At 46.1% G+C, this 26,060-nt stretch overlaps 1 protein-coding gene across 1 annotated transcript in view; it reads left to right on the forward strand.

The window, feature by feature from the left end:
- TTC21B (tetratricopeptide repeat domain 21B) overlaps positions 1-26,060 on the forward strand; it is a 61,075-nt gene that overhangs the window by 28,151 nt on the left and 6,864 nt on the right. Inside the window, exons 13-24 of the mRNA XM_063318238.1 lie at positions 1,045-1,202; positions 2,140-2,364; positions 3,381-3,619; positions 7,034-7,106; positions 8,339-8,449; positions 9,285-9,423; positions 10,033-10,139; positions 11,085-11,273; positions 11,383-11,493; positions 13,495-13,576; positions 14,831-14,981; positions 22,873-23,034. Coding sequence (XP_063174308.1) covers positions 1,045-1,202; positions 2,140-2,364; positions 3,381-3,619; positions 7,034-7,106; positions 8,339-8,449; positions 9,285-9,423; positions 10,033-10,139; positions 11,085-11,273; positions 11,383-11,493; positions 13,495-13,576; positions 14,831-14,981; positions 22,873-23,034 — 1,747 coding nt within the window. The remainder of the gene's footprint in view (positions 1-1,044; positions 1,203-2,139; positions 2,365-3,380; positions 3,620-7,033; positions 7,107-8,338; positions 8,450-9,284; positions 9,424-10,032; positions 10,140-11,084; positions 11,274-11,382; positions 11,494-13,494; positions 13,577-14,830; positions 14,982-22,872; positions 23,035-26,060) is intronic.

A 26,060-nucleotide genomic window follows, 5' to 3' on the forward strand; every position in this document is an offset into this window, starting at 1 on the left:
GGTAAGGAAAGAATGAAGAACATGGCTTCTGGGATTCTGTCCATCCCTGTTATCAGAAATGGCCATAGGAATGGTTGACTTTTTCTTGTGCAACAAAGTAATGCTTGCATTTGTGTGTGTATTGCTTGCATTTTCTCCTCACAGACTACTTAGGGCAGTGGACAGGGCTAGGATTTTTCCTGCAAAGAAGCTTCTTTTTCATTCTTTCCTACTCAACAGAACATTGGAAAGAAATTATCTAAGGGAGGTCAAGCCTCTGCCAGCAGAGGGACTTTCTGAAAATGGGAGAGACTCCCAATTCTGGGAGTTGAAGTCCACACGTTTTAAAGTTGAGAAACACTGACTTAGGGTGTGCACCTATGTGTTGGTTCTGAGAGTGTGTGCGAAGCTCTAACTAGTATTCCACACTACTGCCCAACTGGAGAATATTTTTCCAGATTTTCTTTCTCAACAGGATCTAACCACTTTCAAGCTTGATCTTTCTTTTCCAGGCTTCTTTCCCCACCCCCCTCACCAAATTTGGTCCTGCGCTCTCCCATTTTCAGAAAGTCCCTCTGCTGGCAGAGGCTTGCCCTCCTTTGTGTAATTTCTTTCCAATGTTCTGTTGGGTGCGAAAGAATGAAAAAGAAGCTTCTTTGCAGGAAAAATCCTAGCCCTATCCATTAACGTAACCCAGTCCCATCCAGTTCGCCCCATGCCTCTGCCTACTGCAGCCCTTAACATTTTAAATATAAAATTAAAAAATGGAGATGCCAAACCATGAATGTACAAGCCAAGAAACAACATAGTGCAGGTGGCTTCTATCGAGCTCTTTTCCATATTTTATTAGTTCATTACTTCTGTAATTTTGAAAATAATAAAGGTAATATTGTTAAAATAAATTGAATAATAAATTCATTTACTGGCTGGTAGGGGATGAGAGGTATGAAGAAGCATATAGAGTCGAGGGGAAAATTAGTTTACAGATGATCCCCTAAAACAACTTTTGGAGACGGAGGGTTTTAGTTTCCTACCCACCATGTTTCACTTGTTTAATCTGCTCAGGCAACTGTGAAGCATCTGAGAGGATCCTGCGACACTGTCTGGAGCAGGATCCTTCCTACGCAGAGGCTCATCTCCTGATGGCTCAAGTTCACCTTTTGCAAAACGACTTCCAGCTCTGTTCTCAGTCCCTAGAGCTCTGTCTAAGTTACAACTTCGAGGCAAGTTGGAGTAGGTTGTATTGAAACTCTACTTTCATTGCATACTTGATTGTTACCTAAATTGGGTGCCTGAATTTTTAATATTTATGTTTATTATTTGGGAGTGATTGCAGATTGTCAGAATATCAAAAAATTGTCATAGAATTGTTAATTAGCCTTTATTGCCCCAAATTGGCTCCTTCTTTGCCCTATGACACCAGGGTTGATGACTATATCTTCTAAGGTCTAATTCAATTCCTTTCTTCTTTGCTGATTCACATCTATCCAATAGTGTCAAGGAGGTGAACTATTCCTAATTAAAGATCAGTTCAGACCAGAATCTGGCAAAGCTTCATGCTGGCCACAAGGGGAGCTAGCCCAGATTCTAGATACGGAAAAAAACACCAGATACACGTGAGGAACTTATAGTATAGATCTAACAAGTTTGGATCAGACAACTTCAGGAGATCTGAAGTCTTGATAAATACAGGCCTGCAACCCATAAAGCAGGAGGGTCATGAGAAGTTTATGGCAGAATTGTGTTGGTTGTTACTTATTGCCTCCTAGAAGCAAAGGCTTGGAAGATAATTCCTATATATTTGAAGACCATAGTTTGTTCCATAGATTTTTATTTTCCAGCAATGGGTATAACTGGCCTGCCTTTTAGTAAAGATCCTGAGTTTTGTTTTACATTGATTAATAGTATATTTTTCCTCTCCAATGTACTCTGCACTCTGATTTTCAAAATAATCAAAGTTCCGCTACCACCATCCCTTGTATGATTTGAAGGCAGAGCTTCTGGTAATCTTTTATAAAGCTTAGCAATTATATAGTACTATTTCTAATTGCTCAAAGAATGTTCTTAAATATCTGAATAATACATAGTTGATTTTTTTTTTTTATGGAGGACAGTAGAGAATACAGATACCAATTATTTACTCAAGTTACTTTTCATCAGATTAGAGAACATCCTGTGTACCACTTAGTAAAAGCTCAAGCCCAGATAAAGATGGGTGAAGTAGCAGAAGCCATTAAAACCTTGCAGATGGCAATGAATTTGCCAGGGATGAGAACAAGTGCACCTGCCTCTAAATCAAAACCAAAAAGGATTGAAATTGATGGGCGCGATCGTTTGTCTCTCTACCTGGAACTGGTAGAGGCTCATCGCTTGAATGGTGAACAGGTATGGCAATGTTATGAGTCCATTTAATACCTTAGCATAGTTTATGAGCTTCAGAGAGATGTTACCACATTTACAGTTTAAAACCTTTAAAGGATTTGTCAAAGTCCTGACAGCAGCGATCAACAGGATGCACACGGACACTGCCCTAACTGGTGGTTTAATGAAATGTGAATGAGCCTAGCTTCCCTAGTGGCTCATGCTGTTCTGTTCTCACATAGAGGAGGGAACTTATGCTTAAGCAGAGTTAAATCTGGCCAAATGTGGTTAGTTTCAGAGAAGTCAACTTCATAAAGCCTGGTTTGAAATTAGCTCTTTATTAGTTTCTTTAAAACCCAACGCAAGGAACAGAAATCAGGATCTGCAGAATTTGGGCAGAGAATGTTCAAACCCATCCAAAGAAAGGTTGGGAGTGATAGTTCCTTATTCTTCTCTGAACTAAGAAAGTCTGATTTTTCTTCATGTAGTTGGAAGCTTTGTAGGTAATAAGAAAGCAAGGAAGTTAGCAATCAAAAGGTGCTTTTCCAAATGTTGTGGTGAGAAAGAGTTTTAAACTGAAAGGGCATGAGCAGAAAGAAAAGTATCTTGGCCACCCAGCTAAGAAACCTCTATAGACTATATTTACCGTTTGGATTCCCCATGACTGCATCCATTTAAACGAGATGGAAGTATCCCCCATCTCTTCAGTATAGATAAGGAAGTTTATTTGGAAGCTTTTCAAGCTGCCTCCCACACAATGGCAAACTTTTTGTCAGCAGATGCTATGGAATGGTCTGAAAGCCTAACCAAGGTTATGATCCACCCTAGAACGAAAGGTGGATCTGAAATAAAATATGGCAACACATTGACTCTGATCCTCTCCTTGCATGCTAGAGATATTGCCAAGAAATATACCACAATGCTCTTCAGACTGTGTTCAGAAGAGTCCTAATGGGTTCTTTGCAAGTTTTGATTGGATGTTCCTGAAATACGCAAAGGAACTTGACAAAACATTTGTTTGTTTGTTTGTTTGTTTGTAGCATGAAGCTGTTAAAATCCTCCAAGATGCTATCAATGAATTTTCTGGTACATCTGAGGAACTGAGGGTCATGATCACTAATGCAGACTTAGCTCTTGTGCAAGGAGATGTTGAAGCAGCTTTAACTATGTTCAGAAATATAACACCAGAACAGACTTATTTTGTTCAAGCCAAAGAAAAGATGGCAGAGATCTATCTGAAGCACAGGAGAGACAAGAAGCTGTATGCAAGCTGTTATAGGTAAGAGCTTATATTGCCCACATCCTCTTTTTCCCAAAATAAATGGCATTGTAAATCTATATCCAAGAAACCACTTTGACATATTTGTTCTCTGCTCTTTGTTGATACAATAATCATAGTCATGGGCACTGTTTTGCACTTCTACCTGAGTGGGCAGTTCCAATCAGTCATGGGAGATGAGGGCTTCAGCTTTTGGTTCCTGCAGGATGGGGTGCTGCAGGATTCAGTCTTCTTCCCTATCTTATCAAAGATCCATGCAAAACTGCTGGGTGTGGCTATCTGTTACTTCGCAGTGATGTATTATCAATCTGCTTCTGACACACAGTTCTACAGTATATCACCACCCTGGCCCACACTTGCTGTGGAAATCTTGAGCTGGTGTTTTGAGGCTCTTAGGGACTAGATGGGGAGAAACAAGCTTAGACTAAATCCTACTAAGATGAAGTTGCTGTTTGTGCAGAACCATCTGGCCTATTCAGAAACATCAGTCTAGATTGGGTCACAGTCCCCTTGAAGAAGATGGTCCATTACCTGGGGTTCCTCCTAGAGTTAAGGTACCCGCTGAAACAGCAGGTGGAAGCCATGGTCAGGCGGCCTTTGCCTAGCTAAGATTCATGCACTAGTTACAGCTGTACCTGATCCAGGAAGCTTTTGTAAGAGTAACTCATGTCCTGATCACCATGCAATTGGATTACTGCAGCATATTCTACAAAGAGTTGCCTTTAAAGACAACTTAGAAACTCCTGTTGGTTCAGAGGCCAAATTGTTAGCTGGGAAAACCCACTACAGCAGAAATCAGTCCCATCCTGAAGTTGCTGGTTGCCAGTATGCTTCCAGCCTAATTTAAAGTGCTGGTCATTACCTAGAAAGCCCTCTGTGATGTACCTCCAGGATATATCATGAATTGCCTTCCCAAATATGTTTATGTTTATGCATATCCATTCCAAACATTCACACAAGGCTTTTTGAGAGTCTCACTCCGAGATGAGGTCCAGGATTGTGGGCTAGTTGCCAGATCTTATAGCCTGCACCCTTGGAATACTCATCCCCACAGAGGTGCACCTCCCATGAAGATGATCTTCTGAACCATCTGATTCCTTTTGAAAGGCCCCAAAGATTCCAACAGGCCTTTTGCCTTTAATAGGATTGTGGGCAGCCACTGATTTATTTTTCAGTGATTGTTACATAATCTGATTTTTCCTATGCATCATCCAAAGTTTATTAAGGTGGCGCAGTCTACAAAAATTGTAAATAAATAAATATTGCCAATAATATTGTAAAAATAAATAAATGACTATATTAGATGAGTGTAGTCCTGGATCCTCAACAATTACATCCATTATAAAGCTACTTTGCATTAATACAGTATGTAGTCTCCGCAAAGGGGCCAAAAGGTATCTCAGGATGAATCGAAGATGTCCACAATTAGATATTTTCAAAAGGTATATATGTAAGTGAGGCATCACGGATATCTCTTCCTTCCAACTCAGATGTCTTCCCTTCTTTATTTTCCTCTCTAAACTAATGCTCTTTATTTTGACATCAAGTCAAATCAATATTTATTATGGTTATAGACCAGCAAAATGGGGTGGGATACAGTCATTAAAACGAAGCACAACAATATAAACAACCAAAAAATATACAGCATATGTAAAGGATATAAAAAGTGAAAATCTAAAAGGGGTTATAAAAAGCTAGAAGGTATAAAAGATATATAAATTAAATGGCATAGAAGATATAAAAAGTGAAACTGTAAAAAGGAGGAGTGGGAACCTTAGATGAGTGTAGGAGAACAAAGAAAGTTAGTATGTAGAAGTTACTAAACACCCTAATACCACAAACGATGTGCACAATGAATCTAATTTATAATGTTGAGCTCCAGGCATAAGCCAGAAGTCTGACAAATCTTGAGTGCTGCTGCACCAAAACTAGCAATGTTGTAGCAGGGTTAGAATCTGAAAGCAACAGAGTGGTATAAAATTGTCCTGTGCGCTCTAGGTATTTATGTGGTCGTTGTAAGACAAAACTAATGTGAATGTCTCTGTAGTACAAGTTGTCATGAGTACTGATGGTGAGCGGGAGGGGGCCCCTATCCAGGGGGGAAAACGCATGCGTAGCACTGAGGAGTTAAGCGGCCATTCAAAGAGACACAGATCAGAACCGCCTTGACTTTTGGGGTTTATCTGTCTGGGTTTTTCCCACACTTCTTCAGTTTGTTAGGATTTTCTGTCTAATGTAGCAGTAATAAAACACTAGAGACCTATTCCTTGTCTCTGCGTGGTTCCTGACTGTTAGGACACAAGTACTGGAAAAGCACAGGCTCTGTTATATTTTGCCATCAATTCTAATAGCTACATAGTTGGTACTCAACCATATGTAGGGGGAAAATGTCACATAAGGCTATCGTGTCTTATGAGAGATTGTCACTAGCAGTGGCATAACTGCCTATTCTTAGCTTCTCTGATCCCAGAGGTTGAATGATTATAGAGTGTAAATGTTTAGAGGGGGGAAAAGAGAAATAAAAGGGAGGAGGAGGAGGAAGCAAAAGTTTGGAGTTGGATTCGACATATTTTAGATTCCTTAGGGCCTTAGATTCCTTTCTATTGTCTTTAATTTTTGCTAATCCTGACCCTAATTATACAATAATTTATATAATTATAAACTATTTTATACTTAAAATAACTACATTCAAATCTGACACTAAACCATGATTTCATGCAGGGATGAGGAGTTTGTGCTCTTTCATATTGCTGAATCACAACTGCCAGGTTGGCCAGTGGTGCAGGATGCTGGGAATTGTAGTTCAGCAACATCTGAAGGCCTATATATTGCTTCCACAGCTAGTAGCATTATGAAAATTATGCTTTCAAGTTCAGCCCCGCCCCGCCTTCTTCTAGTTCAGTTTAGATTAATTGCAGTTTACCATAAACTAACTGTATGTTTTGTGAAAAGAGACCAGCTTCACAGATGAGTCTAAAACTTGAGCTTGGCTTGATTTTGCTTAATTCAGTAAAGAATAATCACATGGTTAACCAAAACTGGAGATGAACACTTCCAAAGTGCTCTTCATTTTCACCTGCTGAATTATGACTTAGGGTTCTTTTTGTCCCATTTCAGTGTGTTCCACTGAATTATTGTAATCTAAGAAAAATAGCTGTCTGCAGACTTACGTATGTTAATAAAAACTAAGATCTCCAGGATATCAACTAATTTCAGTTTTCTTTCTCTGGAACACAAGCATTCTTTATTCCTACTAAACTGAAGTTTCCAAGGAAGAAATAAATATTTGCCAACCAGCCATTAAAGACCAACCCCTGAAATTGGTGATTGCAGAAAACTTAGTCTATTGCACCACTAGTAAGAGATTCTGTTTCTGACAGTGTTTACCATAATATTTCTTAATGTTCTTTGTAGAGACCTGGTGGAAAAAATGCCAAGTCCCCACACCTTTCTTCTCCTTGGTGATGCATACATGAATATCCAGGAGGTAAGCTTCTCCAATGTTAGGTTAAGAGTATGAGAATGAAGCTAGATACTGGGAATTTAGAGAAGGAAGGAAAGGATAAAATTGTAATCTGAAAGTGAAGAGACCTTCTTCATCACAATGTCATTGCACAAAAGATCTGCAGGAAGCTGAAGAGATTCTTGCTCTCCCTGTCAGCATGGACACATGAGTTGATCTTAGTCCTTCCACTATTCCCACTCAGACTTCCTGTTCCCAGATCAGAGTCACTCCTTTGGGAGGTAAATTGAAGAATAGAGGCGATACATACATTTCTGAACCCTGTGGTAGCACAGTACTGGCGGGGGAGTCTCTTGGGTTGAGACATCTGCTTCAAGCCCCAGATTGGCTATTTTGATAATTTTTAGAGATATGTAAGATCAAAATAGAATGGTAAAATGGTAAAAAAAAATGCTAATTTTTGCAAGTGGGACAAGTATATCATTCATAATGGCTAGCAAGGAAAGTTGGCTTAGATGAGTCCTGTAATTGTCTCTTCATATAGAGATGCTGCGCACACACTAGAATGGCTTGTGCTTTAAGCTTTGAGTTGTCTGTTTTTTAATCAAAATAATGCAGGATCCTTTAGCTATATTAATGGGCATCGTTCTGAGGTGGAGTTGTTTTATTTATTTATTATTCAAATTTAATTACTGCCCATCTCCCCCAAAAGAGGGACTCTGGGCAGTTTATCATATCTGGCTTTCTGAGCTGCACTGTCTCTGAAAAATGTTCTCAAGGTATCTGTGTGCATTTGTTCTTCTTTTTGCCAGAACCTCAGTGTGGTCTTTGGGGGCTTTTTTCATAGTTAAGTTTTTTGCTTATTGTCTTAGAGTTTTCCAGACATGAGGAGGGCAAACCTATGACCCCCCTGATGTTTCTTCAGCCCCCAGCAACCCAGCCAGCATACCCAAAGGTGAAAGATGCTCAGGGTGCAGTTCATCAGTATTTGGAGAGCCTTAGATTTTCCATATCTGCCTTATATTAGCGTATCATTTAATTATATGTTGATCATGAGCTTGTGATTCTCTTGAAAAATTATTTCAGGAGTGAGTGGTCTGCTGAATTGGATAGCAGTTTTGTGAAACTGCTCCTGTTTTCCCATTTATTTACTTACTTGCTTACTTACTTGTGCATCCCGATAAATCGCAGAGTGAAAATCAAGACTTCTACCTATAGTCCATATATAATCTTAACTTTATCTATTGCAATTCTAGCCTGAAGAAGCCATAGAGGCTTATGAGCAGTCTTTAAAGAAAAATCCTAGAGATGGAGCCTTGGCTCGTAAAATTGGGAATGCTCTAGTCAAGACTCACAATTATTCAAAGGTATAGTATGAAGAACATATAGAAATAATAACTTCTATTCTCTCCATGAGCACTAAGGACTTTTAAAGTTGCAAAGTAAGCAGATTCCCTAACAATTTAAAAGGGGGGAAAACTGGGATGCTCTCAAGCATGTATCCTGTTGCCCAGCTGCATTGTTCAGGGTTGGCCGACAGTATACCAAAACCTTAATCCTTCGTTGGAGAGTTTAAGATTGCAACTGTGGTGAGGTTCATAATGCCACTTGCTTTTCTGATCCAGAGCAACTCTCGAGCCCAGCCAGCCAGCTTGGCCAATGGTGACAAATGCTGGGAGTTGTACTTTGGCAATCCTGAGAGTGCCTTACATTCCCCAGCTCCGATCTAATTCACCAAAACAAAACAAACAAACAGACAAACAAAAAACAGTTATATCTTGTGGCGGGTCCTCATTTTCTGTATGCATATGAATTTTATGTCATAATTATTGTGTGAATATTACCTTGAACTGTAATTGGAACAAAATAAGGATACAGTGAAAAATAGAATGTAATTGGGTCGTTGGATAAAGTCCTTAAGTATCTAAGAGATTTTAAAAGGGCTTTAGCACTCATCTGCAAAAAATGCACTAGAAATTTCACAGGCACACTTTCAGAGAATGTCTGTCCTAAGAGAAAATCCTAACAAACTGAAGAAGCGTGGGAAAAACCCAGACATATAAACCCCAAAGGCTAAGGCGGGCCCGATCTGTGTCTCTTTGAATGGCTACCTAATTCCTCAGTACTACGCATGCGCTTTACAGCCTGGATGGGAGCCCCCTGCTCGCCATCCTTACTCATGACAACGTCTTTGGCTTTTAGGCAATCAATTACTATGAAGCTGCTCTGAAAACTGGACAGCAGAATTTCCTCTGTTATGACTTGGCTGAGCTGTTGCTAAAACTGAGCCAGCATGACAAAGCAGAAAAAGTTCTTCGGCAAGCCTTAGATCATGAGCCTGGTAAGACTGTCTCCTGTTTGCTTCCGACTCAGTCAGTCAGTCAAAGTCTGTATATATGGGGTAGGACAAATACTTCCAGAACTTATTTAAGAATTTTAAATTTGACTAGTTAGCCTGCTTCAGCTACATGTTTTATGTAAGTACTTTAGAGTTATAAGCTAAGTAAATTAAAAAAAAAACTTCAGTAGGTGTTGGAGAAAAAAGAGAAGCATTGTGGTTTGATATATGGCTAGATTGTCTTCCCCGACCTGGGTAGTCTCCAGAAGGACCTTTGATGGAACAGAAGCTTCTATTTTGCAGAAATAGAATATAGATTCTATATAATATTTCTGAATATAGAAAATAGAATAAGGGGATATTTATTCATTTATTTATCAAATTTCTCTGCCGCCTGTTTCGTACACAACGACTCTTTTTGCCATTTTGCCCATTTCCTCTGCCATGCCATCTCAGTTACCTCATTTTCAATCAAAGCAAATTAAATGAGCCATTGAGGGCTATATTTCTTCCCTAACTCTTGTTTAAATTTCTTAGTGCCCTTATTTTCTTTATAAGCCCCTCTCTGTGATAACTCATGTCTCTCAATTCCATCTCCTTCTGTTCCAACAGTCAACGATTTGTCTTCTCTGATGGAAGATACCCGTTATCAGGTTCTTCTTGCAAAGGTTTACAGCAAAATGGAGAGAACTGAGGATGCTGTTGTTTCATTGCAACAAGTAAAGAAATCCTAAATCAGCTAAAGCATGTATAATTGAAATAACCTTGGTTGTTTTCTAATGCTTATCTGAGTTTCTGTTTTTCTTTCTTTCTGTTTCAAACTGTAATGTATTGTGTGCTTTGAGGATGGCCATAATGATGTCCCTATAGAGGATGAATTTTCAATCTCTTTCTCCTCTGCTTTTACAGAGCAGGCTTATAGAGGATTTTTACTTTTATAAATACATTATAAAAACCCTGTATAAATATGTGAAGACTCTCAGAGGTTTAGTGTAGCTGTTTAATGCTCCACCAAAATTGGATGAAAATTGGACCACTCATTTTTCAATATATTGTAGTTCAATTTAAGTCATACAATTCTGGAAGACTTGTGAGGCTGTTGCTGAAAATGGCGGGTTATACATAGAAGGTGTCAATTAATATAATTTTGTCTCTTTAGGTTTTTGGAGTGGTGGGGGTGTCAGAAGAGAGATGTTTGGCAGACTGGGCTGAGGGTGGGCTAGCATCTGGGTCTCCCAAGTGCCAATTCAGTGCTCAACCGCCACAGCCTTCTTGTTGACTGTTCTATTACGTGTCTCCACCAGTTAAGAGCAAAAGTCAGTCTGGTCACTTTGCACTCATGTGAGGGGCAGAGACGAGACTCAGCAGCAAATGTCCTTTGCATGCCTGAATTCCCAAAATCCATCCTTGGCATCTCTAGGAATTTCTTAGGAAGACGCCTTCTTGGAACCTTTGAGAGCTACTTTGGCTCTGCAGGGAATATAGAGCCAGAGACAGAGCTCTGGCCTAACTTGGTTTAACACAACTGCCAGTGTGAAATGTATCAGAACAAGAATGAGCACAATCTTGAGTTACAGAAACTATCAATCTTCTCCAAAATTCTCTCCCAGCATCCTTGCCCATGATTTCCTACTGAAAAGCCATCTTCTTGGCTTTCCCATCAGGCTCGGGAGCTGCAGGCCAAAGTACTGAAGCGGATTCAGATTGAGCAGCCGGACACCGTTCCTTTGCAGAAGCAACTGGCAGCGGAAATTTGTGCAGAGATAGCAAAGCATTCAGCAACCCAGCGGAACTATGAGAAAGCCATTACATTTTACAAAGAAGCACTTGTGCACTGTGAGACAGACAACAAGGTCAGCTGAGCTCCAAGATGAATCAGTTTTTCCTCAGGTTTGGTTGAAACGGTTTGGAGGTGGTCATATCTGGAAAAATAGTGAGGACCTGTCTGTCTTTAATTCCCAGGTGATGCTGGAACTTGCCCGTTTATATCTTGCACTGGATGATGGGGAGGCGTGCCAGCACCAGTGTGCTGCCTTGCTAAAGAATGATCGAGATAACGCAGCAGCCACTATGGTGAGTTAGGATGATTTCTTGCCGTTTCTTTTTAATTAAGGTGTAAACCTCTGTTGCGTTATTACAAACACAGCAGCTAACCTGCATTCAGACATACTCAAAGTGACAGGCCGCTGATATAAACAGCAGTCAAAATGGAATCTAAAATAAAGAGTTTGAAAATCATTTTAAAATGTAATGTCACTGTCTTTTCCCTCCATCTCCCCTCAAAAACCATGTAGCAATAAAGTGAAAGATAAATACTAGGAAACCTTTTAGGGGCATTAGTAAACTTATGAGTATCTGCAATCTAGCTCTTATTTCTTTTACAATTACAGATCAAGAATATAACACTGATCACAAGTTAGTCCTTTATACTCTGTCTGAGAGATGGAAGGGAGGCCACAGTAGGCCTGTTCTGTCCAGAAGAATTCCCACAACAATGTTACCATAGTCCACACCAGTTACTAAATTATCTTCTGGGCTGGAGAACAATGCAATTATCTGGGGCAAGAGGACGGACCTATCGTGGCCCCAGTTTCACTTCAGTTAGGAATGCAGGTGTCAAGGGGCATGACGTTTTTAATTTACCAGCATTTCTGGCCAAGAGTAAGGTGGTGTTGTCTTTTGGTTAATGGGAATAAGAACATGGATCATGAGGTATGTAGGCTTGCAGGAGGTTTGGAGAAGGCACGTGAGAGTATTTTGGAAGGAAAAGGGTTTTAAGGCAGTGAGAAGCTGAGATGCTTAAGCAAAAGAGGAGAGCTAGCAATTCAGAGCTGGTGCTGAAAACACTGAAAATATTTTGACAGGCATATAAAATAAGATATATAAAAGATATATAAAAGCTTAATATACTGTACAGTACAATTAGCTGGCAGATAGTCCTCTTAGTAACTAATCACTAGACTTATTAGCACCCCTTCTTCCATCAAAACAAGTGATCTCCCTAGCATGCCCATATAACCTTCCCATCAGTCCAATCGTCAAGTAATTGTGTTTTTTTCAAGTCAGAAGCACCTACCAAGGTGCTTCTGTATTGAAAGGATTTGTCGGTGACATCACTGTTGCCTGGGGGACGCCCGAGGAGGCTCCTTTCATGTCCCTGTTATTTTCCCACCAAAGTGGTACCTATTCATTTACTTGGATTTGCATGCTTTCAAACTGCTAGGCTAGCAGGAGCCAGGACAAGTTGACAGGAGCTCACTCCATCACGCGGCTCGCGCTCTCGGGTTTCGAGCTGCTGACCTTAATGGTCCTCTGACTCAGTGTCTTAACCACTGAGCCACTGCAGCTCAGTAATTGGTAGTCTGCAGGAACATGATGGGAAAGTTGTGTGTGTGTACAATGCATGTGTAATTCCTATTCCATATTATTAACTACTGTAGAAGGTTGCCTCTGTTCTCTACAGCAGCTGCTGGAAACTTCTGGCCTCTAGAGATCCTCAATCTGCAAGAAATCTAAGGAGGAGCAGATTCCCTCCTCCAGATCCCTCCACGCAGTTCCCTAGGAAAAGGGACTTCCAATTGGAAGTTCAAACGATCCTCTCTCTCCACAAGTCGTTAAAATAGTTTGCATTTTGATAAATGGAAGCTATTGTAAAGCCTGGTTACTGCTAGGGAGGGAAGAGGTAATGTTTTATTCTGTAGTGCTTTTCAAAAGAAGAATCTTCCCTCCATTGCTAAGAGACTTTCAAATAGCTTTCGTTTATATCATTCCGGGGCTCATTTTTAATGGGACTCCTTGATGGGAAAGCAAAGCTAATCTTCTGCCCCCTGGTGTGCCTTGAAATACAGGAAATGCAGCATTGGCCTCATTCAAATTCCATCCTCCATCAAAGTGAATGATTTTCTTTCTCTTAAACATTTACAATATGGTTCCAATATTTGCTAGGTGGAGTGTTTGGCTCAGTTTGACTTCTACCCACTCTTGGTAAAAAGCAATGTTTGCAAGATTAGTTCAGTGCAGAGCAGGCTGTGCACTACCGTCTGATCAGTTAGCCCGGCTGCTTTATGCTTGCAGATGATGGCTGACCTGATGTTCAAGAAACAAGACTATGAGCAGGCTGTGTTTCATATCCAGCAGCTTTTGGATCGCCATCCTGGTAAGCACTGAAGCTTTTTGTTGTTCCTTTCTTACAAGCATCTTTCAAAATCAAACAAATCTTGGGACCAATTCTTTTGGTTAAAGGGACCAATTCTTTTCATAAATGATTATAAGCGAAGTATTCCATAGAAGAGTTAGAGGACAATCTACGTATTTGTTCAAGATCAGATGAGAAAGTTTTCTAAACCACTAAGGACTTTTATTTAAAAAACAGATGAATGAAAAACATATTTACATAATTTTCAGAGCCAACTGTACGGTAGTTCTGTTTTTCTTGCGTCCATGATCACTCACACTATTGTTTAAAGCACCTGTATTTGGCTAGGGAAACAAGAATTCCAGTCAGAATAGGAAGTAGGCTATTGACTACTCAAATGTTAGGGCCAGTTTAACCAAGAACATTCAGGCCCTTTACAAGCTAACACAGTTATTGTAGCAGTAGCTCTCACAGTCTGGGTGAGAAACATCAGGTGTTTGGCTGAATCAGTCAAGGGTGCTCCCAGTAAGAGTTTCCAGGGGCAGGGGACAGGAAGATGGTAGAAAAGAGAATATATTACATGGTTACTTTAGGAAGTAAAATACCTCTTTGCCATTGGTAGCAGGCAGTCTCAGTGAGATCACTTAAATGTGACTGGACTTCAGTGAATTATTAAACACACACACACACACTGTGTGTATACTCTCTCTCTCTCTCTCTCTCTGTGTGTGTGTGTATATATTTAAAATAAGAATGTTCAGATTCTGTAAAAAAAAAAAAAAGATACACTGAGGACTTGTACATTGGAGGTGATGATGAGGGCAGAGCTCAATACAAGATCAGCATTCTGCAAACATTCTGAGCTTTATTCAGGTGTTCCTGTTGTACAAAGGACCAGAATAAGGATGAATAACTTGGTGCCTGTAATTCTGTTGTTTCCAGTGATCAGGGTTCTTAGATACAGAGGGCAGGCTTATCTGTTGTCTCTCTTCCTCCCCCTACATGCCCCTCCCCTGCAAAAGTAGAGAAGTGTGGGTGTGATGGAGGAGGCAAGGACTGTGATTGTAGGCTTGCTCTCTTTACAGAGTGAAGAATGTGTGACTTGAAAGCCTGCCTCATCAGGGTTACTCTGTTGGTTTTCTTATTTAACTGTCTTTGGTATTTTATGTTTGCTGCTTGTCTATATATACCTATCTGTCTTTAAAAAGGACAGTTGCTTTGTGTAATCTGAACACATATTTAATGGTGTACTACTCTTCACTGTCATACGTATAGACAATTATACTACGTTGTCTCGTTTAATTGACCTCTTAAGAAGAGCTGGAAAATTAGAAGAAGTCCCAAGATTCCTTGCAATGGCTGAGAAACATTCTGCAAGGACAAAACTTGATCCAGGTTTTCATTATTGCAAAGGATTGTATTTGTGGTAAGTGTGGCTAGAAAATGACTAAAAATAAATCAGGAAAAAAGGTCTTTTTTACTTGCTTTTATGAAATATTAGCCAAGCAAGTTCAGATAGTGTATTAACTGGATACATGTACCAGTGATTGATTCTGGATGCCTGGCATGTGGAAAAGTATGTTTTTTCTGCATCTTTCCTCTCCCCACCTCCAACATGCTTGGGCAACAAACCCCTATTCCTCCATAACTCATATTCACACATTCCACTAAGCCATTATGTGGCTTTTTTAGTTTAGGCATAATGTGTTGTATAAACTCAGCCACTGTCATGAGTGCCGTTGAGCTGAAGTCATCAGCGCAATGGCACACATGACAATAGCAAGGAAATAGGTGAAGGGGCTCAAGATAAGTAGCCATCAACCCACAACGACTAACGGCCAACAAACAATAACTAAACAGATCACGGAGCACACCCAAGCCATCAGCGCCAATACATCGGAGATCGCCCAGCTGACAGCAATCACCAGAGGAATAGAAAACCTGATGATGGGCGACCCCGGAACCCCTCACCCACCGGCAGGGCAACGTATTGGACAAAGGGGGGTGACGTGACCGCGAGTGAGGGGGCGCTGACCGGCGCGGGGTATTTAAACCCCGCACCGGCGCGCTCCTGTCACTCTCAGCTTTTTTCTTCCGACGCTGTAACTGCGCTGTGAATAAATCAGAGCCTGATCCACGAACCAGTGTCTGAGTCTTATTCAGAGGCAGGCAGCGCATGACATAAAGCTGAGAGTCATAAACTCAGCCTCGCCGAGCCCCACCGGACGACAACGAGCCGCGGGAGGAGTAGACGGCGAGAAGACCAGCAAGATGAGGCCGGAGCGGCGCGGGCAAGGAGGGCGAGCCGCGCGGCAAGAGACAGAGGAGGACCGACCAAGGCCAGAGGCACCGCGGACTCCCGGAGCCATGGACGCCCACCCCACCCGACCCGAGCCTCAGCTCCAACCCCAAGGGGAGATGGCGACGGAGGCAACCCGACCGCGGGAGGGAGCAGCACGACTTCCGAAACCAGCGGAGGACCCCGCGCCCATCGCACCCCAGCAACGGGCGTGGAGCGACAGCCCAACGGCGGTCAACACGGAGGAGGACGATGGAGACACCCAGCAGACGGTGGAGGAAGCGGACCCGCGGCAGAGGGAGGAGGAACCCCGCCGGCAACCCACCCCCGAGGACGCGCCAGCGGAACCGGCCCCAGCGGCGGCGCGGGCTGTGGACGAGGAGGCACGAGCTGAACTCGCGGCCATGCGGGCTCAACTGACGGAACTCCGGACCATGCTCCAGTCGCTTATGCCCCCCGCGCCACCCAACGACGTCCCCGCACAGGCCCACACCCCGAGCGAAGCACCGAACCCCCACGGGCCAGCGGAGGGTCAGCAGACGGCACAGGCGGACGACACCACAGACCGGGAAGCGAGAGGCAGGGCCGCGCAAAACGCCCGGGCCCCAAAGGACTTCCCCATCTTCTTCGATGGGACCCCCACGAAACTCTCGTTCTTTGTCACGAACGCTAGGGAGTTCATGGGGAGGCACGGACACTCCTACGACTCCGAGGCCGACAAGATCGCCGCCGTGGCGATCAAACTCCAAGACAGGGCGGCGGACTGGTACGTCCAACTGTATGAGTCCAGCTCCCCCGCCCTCACCACCTTCCCTGCTTTCATCAATGAGATGAAAAACTACTTCGAAGACCCCCTAGCCAAAGTAAGGGCGAAAAGCGCACTCCAAAGACTTAAACAGGGCACACGCACGGTCCCTGACTACGCCCTGGAGTTCAAAGCCCTCGCGGGGAAGGTCAGCGACTGGTCCGAGACCACCCTGCTGGAAATGTTCAAAAGGGGGCTCAACCGCGACGTTCTCCAATGGGCCCTCTACCGCGACGACCCAGAAACGCTACACGGGTGGATCCACCTCGCGGGGAAAGCCGAACACGCGCACCGCACCTTCCTCATGACAACCACGGAAGACACAAACTATGCCGGAAAAAAGGTACCCGCACCACACGTGGGGATGGCCGGCCCCATATACCCAAAAAAGAAATTCAACCGGGAGCCCTGCGGGAGGTGTGGCAAATTAGGGCACAAGACGGTGGATTGCTTCGCCAACCGACCGCCGACCAGCGCGCCCAAACCCACCCCGAAAATTAGCCCCAAACCACTCAACCTGGGGCCGCCCCCTCACCGCCGAATGACCGTGGCCACAGCGACACCAGAGGAAGGCTGGGACGCTTACTGGGGGGAAGAGGATAACGCAGACCCCGAACAGCCGGCGGGAAAAGCTCCCCGCTTGCCCTGAAACGCGTGGCGAGGCAGGCGGTGGGACAGCAGCGCGGACCACCTCGACGGAACGACGAAAGCCCCGTAATAATGGCAGCAATCAAACTTTCTGCCGGCAACGGAGCCACCACGGCCGCGGCACTAGTGGACTCGGGGTGCTCAAAAAACCTCATCCACCCCGACCTAGTCGCCAAACTCGACCTCCGCTGCTTCCCCCTCCCCACGCCGCTGGCATTCCACCAGCTGGACGGCTCCACAGCGGGAGGGAAACCAGCCACGCTACAAACCGAGCCGGTCACCCTGCAAATGGGCACTCACACCGAGCGCACATCGTTCGTCGTCACGCACATCGGACGGCCCATTGCAGTCCTGGGGATGCCATGGCTCGCGACAAACAACCCGCGGATCAACTGGGAGACCCGCACCTTCACATTCGGCGATGGCGAGTATCGAGCACCAGTTCCAGCGGGCAGAACCAACCCCACTGTAGGACGAGCGGAGGCGACCACACAAGACAACGCCGCTACCACCGCAGACCTACCGGAACAATACGCCGACTTCTCCGAGGTCTTCGGAGAGGCAGAAGCTGACCAACTACCCCCCCACCGCAAGACGGATTGCCGGATCGACCTACTGCCCGACGTCCCCTTACCTAGACCAAAGATCTACTCGATGACCCCGAAGGAGATGGCAACCCTCCGGGAGTTCATCGATAAAAACCTTGACAGGGGATTCATAGAGCCAGCATGCTCACCGGTCGGAGCCCCCGTCTTATTCCGGGAGAAGAAAGACGGCACCCTACGGCTCTGCACCGACTACCGGGGCCTAAACGCGGCTTCCCTGTCCAACAAATACCCCTTACCCCTGGTGAAGGACATGCTCGCCCACCTGTCCACGGGCAAAGTCTTTTCCAAACTGGACCTTCGCGAGGCGTACTATCGCATCCGAATCAGGGAGGGGGACGAATGGAAGACGGCGTTCAACTGCCCCCTAGGCGCCTTCCAGTACAAAGTACTGCCCTTCGGACTCGCGGGGGCCCCTGGGGTGTTCATGCAGCTCATCAATGAGGTACTGCATGAACATCTGTTCAAAGGGGTCCTGGTCTACATCGACGACGTCCTCATTTACACAAAAACGCACGAGGAACATGTGACCCTAGTCAGGCAAGTCCTCGACAAGCTCAGAAGGGCGCAGCTCTATGCCAAGCCTACAAAGTGTGAGTTTCACAAAGAGCGCCTAGACTACCTGGGGTACCGAATCTCCGGGGACGGCATCGAAATGGACCCCGCAAAAGTCGAAGCGGTGCTAAACTGGGAGCGCCCCCGCAACAGACGCCAACTACAGAGCTTCCTCGGATTCGCGAATTTTTACAGGTCATTCGCCCGGGGGTTCGCAGAGATAGCCCTCCCCCTAACGGACCTCCTCAAAACCAAAGGGGTGGGGGACACCCGACGCGCCAAGAACCCAGGCACAGTGCTGAATTGGACTCCCGCGTGCCAGATCGCATTCAACAAGCTGAAAGCGCTGTTCACTACGGAGCCAATCCTCGCGCACCCGGACCCAGAACGGCCGTTCGTGGTCCAAGCCGACGCCTCAGACTTCTCCCTGGGAGCCATCCTGCTACAGAAAGACCCCACGGGACTCCTGAAACCATGCGCCTACCTGTCAAGGAAGTTCTCCGAGACAGAAAGGCGATGGCACGTCTGGGAGAAAGAAGCCTTCGCGGTGAAATCAGCGCTAGAGACATGGCGACACCTACTCGAGGGAGCCACCCAGCCATTCGAAGTCTGGACTGACCACCGGAACCTCGAGGCCCTACGAACGCCTAGACGCCTTAGCCCAAAACAGGTCCGATGGGCCCAATTCTTCAGCCGCTTTAATTTCCAGCTGAAGTTCATGCCGGGCAAAAAGAACTTCCTGGCCAACGCCCTCTCCCGACTGCCCCAAGACGAAGAGCCCGCCCCAGACACCATTGGGACGGTCCTATCCGCCTCGCAACTGGGGATGGCCGTGACCACCTGAAGCGGCGCGCGGAGGCAGCTCGACTCTACGGCGCAGCCGACGGCGGGACAACCGGCGACCGGAAGAAGCCAACCGCAACTACCAGGGGGAATGCGCACGGACCTCGCCGCCGCCCTCAAAACCGACCCCTGGTTCCTGGCAAACCCCGACAAGGTAACAATGGCACAGGACCTGGCATGGGGGGAAGGCAGAATCTACGTCCCGGACTCGCAACGCCAGGCGATCTTGCATAGGTCACACGACGCCAAACAAGCGGGACACTTTGGGTTCCTCAAGACCCTACACCTAACACGGCGTCAATTCTGGTGGCCCGCGCTCAGGCGAGACGTAAAAGCCTACGTGGCGTCCTGCCCAACGTGCGCTAGGGCCAAACGGGCACCAGGCAAACCCGCGGGGCTATTACAACGGGTGGCAGAACCCTCCCGCCCATGGGAGGAAATCTCTATGGATTTTATAGTGGACCTCCCACCCAGCCAGAAGAAAACGGCCATTTGGGTGGTGAAGGACTACTTCTCAAAGCAGGCCCACTTCATCCCCTGCACGTCGGTCCCATCCTCACAACAGCTAGCCAAACTCTTCCTCATCCACGTGTACAGGCTACACGGATGTCCCGCACGTGTGGTGACCGACAGGGGCACACAGTTCACCTCCAAATTCTGGCGGGCCTTCCTAAAGCTGACGGGGACCCAACAGGCCCTATCTACGGCTTGGCACCCCCAGACGGACGGAGCCACAGAGGTTCTTAATGCCACCTTAGAGCAATTCATACGATCATATACTAACTACCACCAAGACGACTGGGCTGAACTGCTCCCGTTCGCCGAAGTCGCATACAACAACGCCGTCCACACGAGCACGGGGAAAACTCCGTTTGAAGTAGTCTCGGGGCGCGACTTCGTCCCCATACCGGAGCTACCTTAACCCCCGGAACCCCAGGTGGACGCTAGCGACTGGGGACGGAAGATCGCGGAAGCATGGCCAGTAATCACGGTGGCGCTGAAGGATGCACAGGCAGCCTACAAAGAGCAGGCCGACAAGCACCGGCGCCAACAACCGACGTTCCAAGCGGGGGATATGGCCTACCTATCCACCAAGTTCCTAAAGTCAACCCAACCCTCGAAAAAACTGGGGCCTAAGTACATTGGGCCGTTCCGAGTCACGCAAATAGTGAACCCGGTAGCAATACGCTTGGACCTGCCACACAACCTACGGAGACTCCACCCGGTGTTCCACACCAGCCTCCTGAAACCGGCAACCACCTCCCGATGGCACCCAAGCACGCCACAGCCCGCACCGCTGATGATCGACGGGCAACACCACTTCGAGATAAGGGACATTCTCGACTCCCGCAAGCAACGAGGAACTCTACACTATCTGGTCAGGTGGAAACACTTCCCCCACCTGGAATGGGTGGCGGCGCACAACGTTAACGCGCCTGACCTAACCAGAGCATTTCACCGGGCATACCCCGACAAGCCACAACCAAGGTCAGCAAGCCAACCCCCCCCCCCGCAGGCCCCCCCGCCTCCCGTGCCCCAAGGGAAAGGGCCCCCCCAAGCCCGCGACTTGGGTGGACCTCCCCCCCCCGGGACTCACTCCCCCCGCCCCGGGCCCACGAGGTGATGACAAGCGTTCGCCAGCACCCTCCCCCCGCCCCCCCGGCCGCGGGGGAGTGGCAAGCAAGTCAACAGGGCAACCTGGGGGCAACGCCCAGGAGATACAACAAAGGCGACGCACTTTAAATTGGAAAAAAAGAAGGGCCCTACCTGGAGCTGATAAGCACCCGACCAGCCACGCCTCTCTCCTCGCCGAACTGAGCCAAACAAACAGGGTGTGGCTGGAGCATGCGCACGCCAGGACGGGACCCGGGCATGCGCACCATGGACACACCCTGGGAAGGCACGTGGTAGAGGGAGGAGCAAAGGGAGGGGCGACAACTACTCCGGCGGGAATTTCAAAAAAAAAAAAAAAAAACCAGAAAACCGGGGGGGAGCACTATTCGGAAAGGGGGCAGTATGTCATGAGTGCCGTTGAGCTGAAGTCATCAGCGCAATGGCACACATGACAATAGCAAGGAAATAGGTGAAGGGGCTCAAGATAAGTAGCCATCAACCCACAACGACTAACGGCCAACAAACAATAACTAAACGGATCACGGAGCACACCCAAGCCATCAGCGCCAATACATCGGAGATCGCCCAGCTGACAGCAATCACCAGAGGAATAGAAAACCTGATGATGGGCGACCCCGGAACCCCTCACCCACCGGCAGGGCAACGTATTGGACAAAGGGGGGTGACGTGACCGCGAGTGAGGGGGTGCTGACCGGCGCGGGGTATTTAAACCCCGCACCGGCGCGCTCCTGTCACTCTCAGCTTTTTTCTTCCGACGCTGTAACTGCGCTGTGAATAAATCAGAGCCTGATCCACGAACCAGTGTCTGAGTCTTATTCAGAGGCAGGCAGCGCATGACAGCCACTATGGTTTATTAAGCAGGGTTTATAGCTTAGCACAGTCTGGGATCCCAGCCTCTGATTTATTCAGCAAACACAGTCTGTTGGTGTTTAGTGTGACGTGTAAACCCAACCTTATGGGTTGCTTTTTTTTTCCTGACAACTGCTTGTCCTGTCCTTGCCTGAGAATATTTTCCGCATCTTGAGATTCCCTTTTTCCTTGGACTTTTTCTTTCCATATTGATCTGCCTGCATATCACAATTCATCCATTTTTACATGCTGCTGCTTGTTTATTCTTTTTTTCCTGCCTGTTATACACTTTTTTTTTTTTTGGTGGTGGTAGGGGTACATATCCCACTGTTAGCCTAGACAAAAGGTTGAAAATAATGCATGCCTTTGCAGATCAAGGTAACAGTGAATGGTGATGTCCTGTAATCAAATGCTAATTGGATATATACATTAACAGAAGACAAATGTCTAATTGTATGTGAGTGGTTGACCCATATACTGAACTTTTCTTTCTGTTTGATGATTCTTGGTTGTAATGACATGATTACATTTCTCCTCTAAAGGACTACTTGTTGGTCTCTGTTTTCATACTTGAACAGTAGATTAGATGCCACATGCTTTACTTTACATAGAAAAGCTAGTTAATTTGCTAAATGTGATTTAAAAAATGAAAACAGTCTAAAGCTGGCTTGAATCTGTGTGTCAAGATATTTCCCTTAGCAGCAACTCTAATCTTACTACATTACACTTTGTTAGTCTCGTGCCCTAGATTACTCTCCATTTAGCTACAAAGCTGTTCTTGTCTTCTCTTATGTTTGAACATGCTATTTTTTTTATTTCTGGGAATCAAATGAGACATTTTTTTTGTCTAACCAAAATGGCATTTCATTTTCTCTCAGTAGCTGTATTAGTATTTACCATTATCCTATACCTAAACTTTCCATCTGTGAAATCACAATGAATTGAGAACTCCCAGTGTCAGTTTCTAAAGTCTGAAGCTGTAATATGTATACACAACACCTACAATAAATCTGAAGGGTTTTTAAATTTTGTTTTAAATGCTTTCCACACAAGCTGTTAAATTTAATTTTTTTGCTAGGTACACTGGTGAACCAAATGATGCACTTCGACATTTTAACAAAGCAAGGAAGGATAACGATTGGGGACAAAATGCAGTGTACAATATGATCGAAATTTGCTTAAACCCTGACAATGAAACAATTGGAGGTGAGGTGTTTGAACATCTGGATGGTGACACAGAGTAAGTGATGATGGGACCTTTATGACTCCTACTACTTTAAGACAGTATCTTGTTCAGTGAATTATGAATGGTGTTTGGAAGAATCCCTCCAATTAGTTTTTGTGTGCAAGCGGTGTAGGGTGAGGCAGTAAGTTTGTGTCAGTGCATCTTGCAGACTGTTAGGTAACAGAGTTAAGAAGCACCTGGTGCAAAAAAACCTTGTTTGGTGGCTTACATTTTCACATGGTGGTTTCAATTTCAGCTTGATCTTAGTCTGAAGTCATCCAAAAGGCTTTGAAGCTTATCTAGCTAATTCAATAAAGTAGGTAAATAACTTCTCTAACTATACAATTGTTGACTTCTTTTGTCAACATTCTTTCCTTTTCCAACTTGAACAAGAAAGACTGAAGTCCATCTTCAGGCATTCAAAGAACAAAAAGAAAGAATATATTACAGAAATAGAGATGCATGCTGTAGCCTTGCCCTTTTTGACAGAGTGGATTTGCTTTAGGGGTGCAATCGTATCTGATGGAGCACTGATATCAACTCTCCATAAAATCTCCATTCTACCTCCAAGACAAATTTTCACAATTTTCACTCTGCGGGTCTCTCCCATGCCTCGCGTGCGTAACAAATCCGTGAGTGGCAGTGCAATTTCAGAAAACCCCGGTATGAAATTTCTGTAATGGTTGGCGAATCCTAAGAAGGATTGTAATTGTCTGCGCTTTCGGGGCCTTTCCCATTCGAGGACGGCCCGGACCTTGCCCGGGTCCATCTCCACCCCCTGTACCGAGATCCTGTAGCCCAAGTAATCTATGCTAGACTTGTGGAACTCGCATTTCAAGAGCTTAACGTACAGTTTAGCGTCCCTGAGTTTAGCAAGTACTCGTCGCACTAGCTCTATATGATCCCTTTCGTTCTCTGAATAGATTAGAATATCGTCAAAATACACAAGCACACTTTTGAACAGAAAGTCGTGTAACACTTTGTTAATAAGTTGCATTAACACTCCCGTATTGAAAAGAGCCCAAGGGGCAGTTAAAAGCCATCTTCCATTCGTCGCCCGCTCTAATCCGCACCCGGTAGTATGCCTCCCTCACATCCAATTTGGAGAAAACCTTCCCCGTGCATAGGTGTGCCAACAATTGCTTCGCCAGGGGCGTTGCCTACTTATTACAGATAGATACAGCATTCAAATTTCGATAGTCCATGCAAAGTCGTAGAGTCCCATCCTTCTTATCGCGGAAAAGTACAGGCGCACCGACCGGGGAGTTTGCCGGTTCGATGAAGCCCCGCGCGAGATTTTTGTCAATAAATTCCCACAAAGCCGTCATTTCGCGCTGCGACATTGCATACGTTTTTGGCCTTGGGAGGTGGACATCAGGGAGGAATTCAATACGACAGTTAGTTTTCCTGTGGGGGGGTAATTCGTTAGCTTCTTCCACCCCAAATACGTCTGCCAGGTCAGCATACTGTGCCGGCAATTCCTCCAGTGGGGAGTCCTCTTCTGGAGGTTGAATGATTTCCCCTCTCCCCACCAATACAGCTGAGTCCTTGATCTCAGTCGGCGCTTGGTATGTCCCGTCGGTAAACTCAATCGATCGGGCCTTCCAATCGATGCGGGGGTTGTTACGGGCTAGCCATGTGATGCCCAGTACGACCATGGGCCGGCTTACCGGGGCGACCACAAATTGTATGGCTTCTCGGTGTGTGCCGAGTCGAAGGGTGACTACCCCCGTCCCCAGAGTTGCCAGTCCCCCCCCCCCCGCTGTGGAACCGTCTAGTTGCTGGAAGTCCAGTGGTTCCGGGAGGGGAAAGTGAGGTAACTTCAATGCCGTGACTATGGAGGGGTGGATTAGATTTCTGGAACAACCAGAGTCTACAATGGCCCCTACTGCGACGGTCTGGCCCCCAAAAGTCAGTTCGACGATGATTTTGAGGATCGGAACGTATTTACTCACGTTGCTGGCCCTGCGCATCTTCTCTTCCACCTGCCCCTCCGCGCCGTTCAGAACAGGTGGAAATCGTTTCCCGCCAGCTGCATTGGCGAATTGGAGGCGTCCTCCTCAAAGTAAGAGTACTCAGTCATGGTTGTGGCGGCGACTTTCCCGGCAAGTATTCGCGGCCGGGGTTGAGGTTTGGAGACTGGTTTCAGCGACGCCTTGGGCGGTTGGTTCCTCGTCCGAGGTTTGCTGCAGTCCGCCGCTCTGTGGCCCTCTCTGCCGCATTTAAGGCATAGCCCTCGGGTCAGCCGCCGGTGCCGTTCGTCGTCCCAGATCGTTCTCGGTGGTGGTGTTGGTCTTCTTTCATGGGTGGCCATCTCGTCGCTCCGGGTTGCCATACGGAAGACGTCCTTGGCATTCTCAGTCTTCCCGGCTAGTCGTATCCATTCGTTTAGCGAGTCCGGGTTGTCCCTATACACTGCCCACTGCAGGATATCGCAGTTCAGGCCCCATTTAAATAAGTCAGTCAGTGTAGCCTCCCCCCATTCCGGGACTTTTCCGGCTAGCACCTTGAATTGCAGCGCGTATTCCGCTACGGACTTCTGTCCCTGTTTGAGTCCCATAAGAGCGATTTTGGCCTTGTCCTTAGCTAGCGGGTCTTCAAAGTATTCTCTCAGTGTCATTAGAAAGGCCTCGCAACTAGCCAGGGCTGGGTCCCTAGAGTCTAGCGTCTGTACATACCAGTCTGCGGCCCTGCCCCTCAGTTTGGTGGCCATGGCCGAGACTATCGCTCTCTCAGAGGTAAAGTGATGGCCCTGTTGTAGCACATAGTCTCTCGCGTTAGCTAGAAAGAAGGAGAGGTTTGCCGGCTCACCATCAAACTTCACGCCAAAGTCTTTTGCGACTTCGCCTCTTGGATTGTTTCTCGGGCGCGCTTGAGCCGGGGTAGACGCGGTCGGAAGGTTTGCGCGCTGGTCGGCTACGAAGTCTTGCGCCCGGTCTCCATCCCTCGGAGCCGGCAGTTGGTGAGATGAGTTGCCGTTGGGCCCCCTTGGTCTTGCTGCCGCTACGTTCGTCGCGATGTCACGGAGTGCCTGCGCCATG

This window comes from Candoia aspera, chromosome 1, assembly GCF_035149785.1.
Source record: "Candoia aspera isolate rCanAsp1 chromosome 1, rCanAsp1.hap2, whole genome shotgun sequence".
Taxonomy (NCBI): domain Eukaryota; kingdom Metazoa; phylum Chordata; class Lepidosauria; order Squamata; family Boidae; genus Candoia; species Candoia aspera.